This window comes from Fulmarus glacialis, unplaced genomic scaffold (assembly GCF_000690835.1).
Source record: "Fulmarus glacialis isolate BGI_N327 unplaced genomic scaffold, ASM69083v1 scaffold39782, whole genome shotgun sequence".
NCBI lineage: Eukaryota > Metazoa > Chordata > Aves > Procellariiformes > Procellariidae > Fulmarus > Fulmarus glacialis.
Window position 1 is genome coordinate 69,762 of NW_009200474.1, and position 10,265 is coordinate 80,026.

The window sequence follows — 10,265 nt, forward strand, 5'->3', positions numbered from 1 at the left end:
TGGCTAGAGAAGAAGCTTTTTTTTTTCTTTTTTTTCTTTTTTTTTTCTGCTCCTCATCAAATTCATATTCAAATTGGCTGAAATATAAACTGTTAACTATCACCTTTTCCTTTAGCTCCCTGATGTTGCTGAGGGAAGTGCTGGCAAACCACCAAAAGTATAACCCTGCCCAAATGTTGTTAGGCTAAATTGACGCTGCTGCCAAAATGCTGGAAGCGCTGGAGAGCCCCTGGCAGGGATGGGGAGCACCGCCGGCCGGGAGCTGCTTTGGCACATGCCCGTGAACGGATGGAGCTGCCCTGGTTAAGGTTTGTGCTGCACTCAGCTCACATAATGAGTCATGTAGTTCAGCCCTAAGCGATGCTGAAGAATCAGCATTCAAACCCCTCTGGAGATTTGTGAGGATGGATTCTAAGAATTGCACATGATATAACTCGCTTTTACCTTCTTCCCTTAAAAATATCCTTGCAATATTAAGTCCAAAAATCACATTAAGGGAGTATGATTTAGGTGGAAAAGAAGAACACCTAGAAGTTAGGAAATGGCACATCTATTGCCTCCATCCCCTGCCTGGATGCATTACGGAAATGACCTTTCGTTTCTGACCACATATGATATTTTTTCTGCTGAAATCCTGTCTCACTCAGGGTAGAGGCTGGATATACCAAAAAGCAGGACTGAGGCTGTACTGCCAAAGGGAATGAAGAGCACCACAGTCCCAAAGGATAATGGATCTGAATGCAGTCCCAGAGCATTTGGGATCAGAGACTGTACCTGTAGAAGTTAGGGGTGGGGTTCAGGTGCCTAAACATTGCTGCCTGTTGCCATTTATATCATACCCAGCTCCAGCTGCTGGAAGAGCAGAAGTCTCCTAGAGGAACTGTGTCAAATCTGCCAGCACTGGTGTTGGTGTCTCAGACTCTCAACGGTGTCTAAAAGAGAATTAGCCACCTATTTTTAGGCAGATGGGATTCGGCACTGGAACAAGACATAGGTGTTTTGGTGTGAGCTGGGACTCCAAGCTCCAGCAACAGCCCATGGAGATGGAGCTGACCCAGTCAGCTGAGCCTGGAGAGCAACTCAGCACCCCGGAGCAGACACGGAGCTGTGGTCAGCTCACTCGCTCCAGGGACCACACTGACTATTTGCCTTGACAGGTGTGCCTGACACCGCAACTTCCCCATGGAGCTGCAGATATGCCACAGGACCTGCAGCAGCCCCAAAATTTTCTGCTGCAGCTGGCTGCCAGGCAGTTGCCTGAGGATGCTTGCACGGCAGTGGGCACCTGTGTGCTGAGACCTGCTCTGTTCGTACCTGCTCCGGGTCCTCAGTTCCCCGGAGTTGTAACACTGGTAGCTTCTTCCAGGTGCTTGTGTGGTGGCAGAGCATCACTCTTCTCTTCTTCTTCTCACCCTAAAGCCACTCCAGCTGCACCATCATGAACCAGCCTTCCTCTCTGCAGCGGAGGGAGGAGGCAGCAGAAGGGAGAGAAACTCCAGCCTGGGGTGAGGCTCGTCCAAACCAATTCTTCCTCATTCACCTCTCAATTCACCTTTGACTTGAAATGCATAAAAGTGCTGCCTTCTTCCTTTTGGCGCACACACACTCACACACACAGACCCACCTTTGGCCACAGGACAAAGCGGGAGACACTGGAGCTGCTTTGCAGAGTGTCTTTCAAAGCCATGTGCCGAATTTCAAACACTACCAGTTCAGAACAGGGAATTAAGCAGCTATAGTGTCTCCGTACTATAAACAAAGGCAAAATGCTGTGTGCATCAGCAAAAGGCTTTGTATTGTAAAGTACTCCCTTTATGTCCAACCAGGAGAGAATTCAAATGATTATTGACCCTCCACTGTAGGAAAGCCGCATTATAATATCTCCAAATCAATAGAGACAAGTGCAGAGCGGCAGAGAAAGGCCACGGCTCTGCAAACTGCAGAAAATTGCGTTTTGCTTTGGCCTCTTAAAAAGTTTGCAAAGCATCTATTAGAGGCCCCCGGAGCCTTTTCTTTCTAATTGCCATGTTTGACAATGCGATCGCACAGGGGACTAGCGGAAAGACAGATAATGGACCCACTTTAATTGCTTCCCAGTTCCATGAGTCATAACACTTCTGAGATGGCAAAGGGGAAGTGCAGCAGTTTGACTGAAGGAGATTTCTGGCTTTTAAGAAAGCTCTGGAGGAACAAATGCTAAACTCAAAGCCAAAGTCTTGGAGAGACTGAAGGTTCCAGGTACGAGATTTTCTTTCATCTTTTACTTTTGACTGGAACTATCCAGTTAAGTTTTAATCGTGTTCTGGGAGGGGTAGGAATGGTTTCTCATCTAAGAGATGAGGGAATGGATGTCACGCCAAGACCCTTTTTCTCAGGAAAGGGCACTAAGATTGAGTCCTGCAGATGGAAGAGTCCAGCAGGGTCCAGTGTCGATCAGTCGGCAGTGGTGGTGGGAGCACACTGCATGAGCACACATGCAGAGCTCTGGATGGATTTATCTGGCAGGTCGAGGGAAGGACACTGTAGTTCCCCATTGGGAGCTGGGTTTGGCATGTATTTCTGGGAACGGATACACAGTGGACCTTCTGACCTCCCTCCTCCCTGTGACACTAGTGAATATCTCCTGTACTTCTGGCCTAAGGGCAGGGTGTGTTTTTCCTGGAAAAGGAAGGAGCCCATAGCCAGGGCTGAACCCAGTGCTCCAGGAAAACAAACTATGGTGTTTGCATGTGCCAGCCAGACTGTGGAGTAGCTGGGCTCTTTCTGCCCAGGTCCTCTGGATTCTTCTTGTCTTCTGCCCTCCACCAGATGCTCAGGGCAGCACCCACTGGGACCCCTCAGTACCATGGATACTTGGTGCCTCCCCAGAGGAGCAGAAGCCCATGACACTCACACTACTCCTGGAAGTTTTTAAGCTGTGTTTGTGTGATCTTCACGCTCTGAAGGTCTTCATCCTTTCCCTCTGCTTTGTGCCAAGGGAAACAAGCTGCAGCATGGTGTATAGGGCAGTGTACAGTCTCTGGGCACTGCCAGGATATGTCCCAGCCTCTCTAGGGATGGACTGGTTTGCCTGGGTGCTGCTTTCACCTCAGCTGGACAAGCCCTGCGACATGGTGGTTGTGAAGGAGGGGAAGAGGATGGAAAGGAGGAGGTCATCAAAAAGGGGGAGGAACAAGGGGAGGTGGACAGGACAACAGAAGAGGGTGGAGTGCCTGGTTTTGTACCAGGGTGCCCAGCTGATGGGTGTTGGGGTGCCTGGTTCCTCTGCCCATTTCTGCAATACAGGCCTCAGATCAGTGCTCCAGCTCCTTCCTCTGCGTTATGGACCCAGCTCCATGCTAGAGCACGAGGCTCAGTGAGGTGATGCTCCACACCATGCTGCGGTGCTCAGCTCAGCATAAAGGGGCTAGGGTCTGTGCTTTGTGTCATGACATTGGGCCCCAAAACACATGCCTGCTTCCTGATGGGCTCCAGCCCCGGCGGCACAGGGCAGTGATACAGCTGGCCTGTCTCGATCTTGCAGGACTTGGTCTAGAGTAAGAGATTACCTGAAAATATGGGGGTATATTCCAGGCAGACATGAACAAGCTCTGCTGTGCTTCAAACTATCCTAAAACTGTGGCTGTGTTAACGTGGCTTGATGCCAGGTCTTAGCAACCTTCCTGTCCCAGGACCCTGCCTTGTGCTTATCCCTGTCCTAAAGTAGTCGCTTGGCACCTGGTCAGAAAAAGCAAGGTAATATTGCCTGGAATTGGATGGATGAAACTGTCCTGGTGCAAGGTCTGGATGGCTCATGGCACTTGGTGGCCACTGTGGTCTGGGGCACACTGAGCACAAGGCAGTTACTGGTTGAACACCAGTGATGGAGAAGCTCCTTGCAGGAGCAGGGGAAGGCCAAGGCATGGTCCCTCCAGTCTCTGCCACAGCACACCCCAGTCTGGCTCAGGAAGAAAGGGTCTGCAGGGTCTGACTTCCCAAGGCTGTCTGTGGACTGCACCCACTCCTGCACTTGCTTCAGGCCCTGCACTGGCCAGGGACTCCCTGACGACTGCTGGGTGCTGAGATTTGTCATGGATCAGTCAGGACATGGTTGAGCTGCACGGCAGGAAACTAAGTGGAAAAAAGCTTTGGGAGATGATTGACAGTAACTGTCTCCAGTGGAAGGAGCTAATCTGAGCAGCTCAAGAACACCAGGTCGCTAATTAAAGTACACAGGCTAGCCCTGCCTGTAATTAATTTCCCTGTGCTGGTCCACTGGCAGCCAGCTATCGGTGCCACTGACTCACAGCTCCCAGCAGCCTCAGAGGCATTGGCAGTGGGAGAATAAAAGCTGTGGTTCAGATTGGAGCAGGATTTGTCCCTTCCCTTCTGCTCCTCTGGTCTGGGGAGGAGCCGTAGCGTGCCTCCAGCTCTGCACACACCCAGAGGCTGGGACAGGACCTTGCTGCCCGGCCCCGGCAGCTCTGTCTGTCGGAAAGGGCTGGTGGTGCATGCTCAGGGCACAAGCGATCAAGTGATCCAGAGGGTGCAGGAGCATGGCTGGCAGGAGGCGGTGGTACAGGGCAGAGCGGTATTCATATGCATGGCTTGTTCTCTGCCGGCTCCTTCATGTTCTCTCTTTCTCTCTCCATGTATACATATATTTATTATGCACTTGTCTCCCCTGACTGGAGCTGGAACAGGACTGTTGTCATTGTGATTCCTCTCCCATAGGAAAGGTTCTTTGCATTCAGTCTGCTGTGAGTGTGTCACATAGTTATAAGGCATGTGGGATGCATCTGGGTTGTGGTTGGATTTTCCCCGAGTAGGCTGTAGCTCTTGCGATATTGCCAAGGCAGGGAGGAGCAGCTGGGAAGAGCCGTGGAGCCTGCAGCGGTGTCTGCAGTCCAAGCGCTGTTTTGCTGGAGCAGGTGGTGTTGCGTAGCAAGGTGAATCCCATTGCTCCAGTGCCACCCCGGCCCCCATCATGTGAATCACGAAACTGAAGAAAGAGGCTCCAGAAAGTCATATTTCTCTGGCTACAGGTTTTCATTATCAGCTGGAGGGGAATCGTGCTGGTCAGAGGGTTGCCAGCATTGTTTTAATTTCCCAGGAGGCTCCTCTTGGTGTGACATGTCTCTACCAGGGGATTTCAGTTGTCTCGTGTTACTTTGCTCCATACAATGGGACGTGATATGTCAAAACATGACAAGCCAGCCAGAATGTGTCATAGCACTGCGCTCAACACACTGCCTTCCAGGGATGCTCAGCAGCTAATAATATCAGGCTCAAATTATCTCTGCATGCTGAGCTGTTATTTTTTCTCCCGTGTGGATTGTGATATATAGGAGTCTCCCGCCTATATTGGACTGTTGGATCACCACAGATTTATTAGCTGCACACGGTGAATTATTTTGACGAGAGTGAAACTCAGGCCTGGGATCCCAGCCTGTTATTGCAGAAAAGCGACTTTCCTGCCTTGGCTTCTCCAATACCTTTATTATTGCTTCAGTAAACAGTTTGGTGAGATTTCCATATGATTTACTTCTTTATTGTTGGGGTTTGAAGTTGCCACTTCTGTGCAGAGATGGTGTGATTTCATTAGCTCCATGATTGCCTTTCAGGCTTTTCTGTGAGATGCAACTGCCGTCTCCAGGATTTGGCCCCGCGGGAGCCAGCATGCTGCACCGTGCACGTGTGGCTGGAAGCAACGGGGCTCCCTCCAGTCTCCCCAGTTTCCCCCAGTCTGCATCATTGTCTCTTTCTGCCTGACTTTTTGAACTCTGCTGTTTTACCCTAAGGTGTAATGAGGCATCAACATGCCTGAACAATGTTTTCAGTCTTTCAAGGAAGAAAAAACCTCCCACAACAGCGAAGAGGGAAAGCTGCTGTTGTCCCTGGGCTGGGGATCCCCAGCGACGGGGAGGAGCATGTCTTTTTGCCAGAGGTGCTGTGATGAGCTGGGAAGGAGACACACAAGTCCCTGCTCACATGTGGCATTTCACAAATGGAGCCTCCCGCTGCTACAATTGCTGCCCATTCATTTTAGCTCCCGTATGTGGTTTAGAGGAAGCAATCTAATTACTTGCTGCTAATTGCTGGTAAAGCACTGCTGAAAACTGCCTCTCCTCCCCGCCTTCCCCACTGTGGGTAGGAAACAGCAGGTCTCTCTGCGGGCGTCTCAGATGGAGGTTCACGCTGACCCTTCCTCCCAGGTCCCCTTTCAGAAGATGATGCTGGCTGCACAGCCTCTGCCCTTCCCTGCCCATCCTCCGGGCCCTTTCCCACAGCCCAGCTGGGGCTGGTGCATTTGGTGAACCAAAATGCTTCCTTGTGATTCCTGTGCAGCCCAGCTCCTGGGAAAGCGGGTGGTCATCTCCTCCATGAAAAAATGTTCCTCTCAGGGGCTCTTCAACCCCAGTGGGCTGCCTGCGTGCCTGGGACACACGAAACCCACTTCTGCCTTGCAAACTTTGAGGAATCCCTGAATCAAGCATTGCACATGATTTCCTCCGACAACAGTACTGCCCTCTGTGGAAAAACATGCTGTTTTCTCCTCTGCCTCAATGGCTGCACAGATGCAAAGGGAAAAAGGGGAGAGAGGAAGGGAAGCAAGAATATGCGGCGTAAAGGTTTGACCAAAAGAAGGAAAGGATGCTCTTGGCCCCAAGACCTCTACAGGCAGGTCTGACCTGTAAGTTATTTTTGGAATCCCTCACAGTTATTTCTTATAGAAAGACCAGATCAGTCAGAAATTGTTCATGGAAAGTCACAAAAGCCACATCTCCATCTTACATTTTGAGTGCAATCTAGGGACACCTGCTTGTTTTGGAGAGTTGTTCAATGATCCCAAAAAGCAAGGAGCTGGTGGCACTGCTGGAATGGGACGCCAAGTTGTAGTACAACCCATGGCTGCAGGCATCAGCCACAGCTGGGCAGATGCTTTCCCATAGGCTGAACTGTACTAAATGGGCCTGTGACAGAGACAAATGGCCCCCCAGAAGACAGCCCCTTTGCTCAGAAGTAAGCTCTTTGGAACAGGGCTTATGTTAGATGTGCATTCAGGACCCACAATACTGACACACAATCATCACTCCCTTTTTCGCCACCGAAGTGTGAAAGGCTGAAGAGGTGCTCAGACTTTGTCACTAGAAGTGTATATTGATTTTAGCATTTTTAATTCTGCATTTGTTTGGCTCCCTTGGCATATGTTGTTTGTGGTTAGTGGCAACACGCTTAGAAGGGTGATTTTCAGGTTCATCTATTAGTTGCAAAGGAAAGTGCTCTCTTATGACCCTGGCTAATTTGCATACTATTTTTATTATCCTTTAGGAAGCAAACTGCTGATTTTGGTGCTTTGCTTGAACATCCAGTCAGAAGTGGAGTCTTGCCCCGGGGCGTGTGTATGCTACAGTGAACCGAAGATTACAATAAGTTGTCAGCAGCAAGGACTGACAGCAATCCCCACTGAGATACCCATCCAGAGCCAGCGCATCTTCTTGCACAACAACAAGATAACCCTTGTGAGGTCCACCAGCTTCACCTCCTGCCGCAACATGACGATTCTTTGGATCCACTCCAACAACATCAGCCTCATTGAGCCTGGAGCCTTCTATGGGCTCAACAAACTGGAGGAGTTAGATCTCAGTGACAACACGAACCTGAAATCTATCAACCCTGTCACTTTCCGGGGTCTTGTTCACCTCCACACCTTACACCTGGATCGCTGTGGGCTCCTGGAGCTCTCCACAGGGCTTTTTCGAGGGTTGTTCTCCTTGCAATACCTCTACCTTCAGGATAATAATCTTCAGAACCTGCTGGATGACACCTTCATAGATCTCGCAAACCTCACCTACCTGTTTTTGCATGGTAACAAAATCAAGAGCTTGTCAGAGAACGTCTTTCGCGGGCTAATCAACCTGGACCGGCTGCTTCTGCACCAGAACAGGGTCAGTCTGGTTCACCGCCGGTCTTTTCATGACCTTGGGAAAGTGATGACCTTGTATCTGTTTAATAACAACCTGACTGTGCTCACGGGGGAAACCATGGCTCCCCTGGTGTCCCTCCAGTACCTGCGCTTGAATGGCAACCAGTGGATCTGTGACTGCCAGGCTCGGTCTCTCTGGAATTGGTTTAAGCAGTTTAAAGGATCGTCTTCGGAGCTAGAGTGCCACCTTCCCCCCCGCTTGGCAGGGAGAGACCTCAAAAGGCTGCAGAGCGCCGACTTGGAAGGATGCGTTGACTCCTTCAACCAGATACGAACAAGCGTTTTTAGCACGAAGACCAGATCTGGTAAATTGCCAACTGGGGTCCCCCCTCTCGGTTCCCACGATGGCTCCCCAAAGTGCTGCCAGCCAGAAACAGATAAATCTTTTATTTATGAAGCTAAAGGCAAGGCAGGTCCTTCTTCCCACAGCAGCCGGCCATCTTCCAACAACCCTCTCAAGGATAAGGAGAACATGTCCAAAACCAAGTACGTTGAGACGGACCCTTCCAAAAATGGCAGCAACAAGCAGATAAACGATTCCCCCTTTGGGACCTTTCCCAGCATTGTAGACCCTCCATTGACCAAGTTGAAACCAGAATTTCTAGAGCCTATTGAACCTTCCACAATCCCAACCAAAAAGAGGCAGGGCTGCTCTAAAAAGAACAAATCAAAGGCCCAGTGCCGCCTCACCCAGCAAGGAAACAGCTCCACGTTACAGCTCAACCTAAGCCTTTTGATCCCCCCCCTGGTGTGGAGCTTACTGTTATTCTGCTAAAATTAACTCTTTTCCTGGGTTGATGACACTTTAATACTAGACTTTTGCTGACCTCCATAAATGTTGCAAACAAAAGCAAAACTACCATCCATCCTGAGAAAGCTTTGTTACACAAAAGTTAACTGGATGCCTTTATAAAAAAACAAAACAAAACAAAAAAGACAAACACCAAGATGTACATAATTTATTTGTTCTGAATCCTGTGAATTATACCTTTGGTCTTCGGAACTGCACTTGCCCACAAAGCAGCTTTTGCTACAGCAGATGGTAAAGAAATACGGTTTATTTACAGGAAAAAAAAAATGTAAGAAATGCTCTGAAAAGAATGTCTAAAATCTGTTTGTAACTTGACATCATACTGAACAATGTTGCAGGTTCCCATTTGCAGAGGTAATGAATTTGATGCTGTTTTAATCCTATGTTTATGAATATTGCAGTTTTTCCGTATTCATTCCATCACGCCATGTTTACGGGCAGCATTTGTTAAAGAATGCTACCTTTTCCTTCACAAGATTGCAGTATATATAGATATGCATTTTATTTTACTTGTGTACAAGTATACAAAAAAAATATAAAATAAAGATTTCTTTTTCCTAAATGGTTGTAATCTGCAAGGGGTGAAGTATGCTAACCATCTAAAAAGCTGAAAAATTGAAAGGATGTTGAGTAATCCGTGATCTGAAGGCAGGTTGAGCATTTAACGTGACAGTAGTAAATAAGGCATACTCGGCATGGTTATGAAATCTTTAACTGGTGCCAACAACGGGTTTCCTTTGCATGAAACATGCTTTTCTAATGCTCCTGTTTCCCTTCGAACTGTCCCACGCATTCGCCCAACATCAGTCATATTTCAGGATGCTCAGAATAGCAGGAAATATTAGCCCAGCCCCTTGGAGCTGAGGACTCCAGGTTGCAGGTAGAGGAACGTTAGTAAGCAATCCCAAGAAGTCGGGCAGCACCATTTTTCTTCTGATATGCACAGATAACTGGACTCAGCTCTGTGATTAATGAACCAGAAGGTAGTTCCAGAGTGGAGCAGCACTCAGGCTTGGATTTAAGAAAAAGGATGTATCTCCCCAAACACACAGCTCCTGGCCTTGCAGCTCAGCCTGGCTGTGCTGGAGAGCTGGTGTCCATTCCTGGCTGTGCCACCAGTCACAGTGCAAGTGACTTCATCTTCTGTATGACCCCCATCTTTGACTTCGGGATGCTATGAAAATTAAAACATTGATGTCTGGGTGCCCCCATACTACACGTGGGCCATAAAGCACCTGCCTAGATCTAGCTGTGCACTCCTTGTACTCCAGACAACCCCGCTGTACACTCTGCATGTGCTCCAGGTTATGGCAGGGTTGTGCAGAGAGTTAGCAAGGAGGTTGCTTTTCCTTATCAACCTATAGATTTTCTTCTGTGCTCCTCTCTTCAGGAAGACTGTTGTGGTATTGAGGTCTATGCACGCAAGATCAGCCTGTCACATTGCCAAGCCACTCTCCAGGCAGGACTTTGGCCTGCTCAGGACACTGG

The 10,265-nt window shown here is 49.1% G+C and overlaps 1 protein-coding gene across 1 annotated transcript; it reads left to right on the top strand.

Annotated features, from left to right (window-relative positions):
• The first annotated feature begins 6,968 nt into the window (after nucleotides 1-6,968).
• Nucleotides 6,969-8,741, top strand: RTN4R (reticulon 4 receptor). The gene is made up of 2 exons (XM_009573614.1): nucleotides 6,969-7,002; nucleotides 7,312-8,741. The coding sequence occupies exons 1-2, from the start codon at nucleotides 6,969-6,971 to the stop codon at nucleotides 8,739-8,741; spliced, it is 1,464 nt and encodes a 487-aa protein (XP_009571909.1).
• The last annotated feature ends 1,524 nt before the right edge of the window (nucleotides 8,742-10,265 follow it).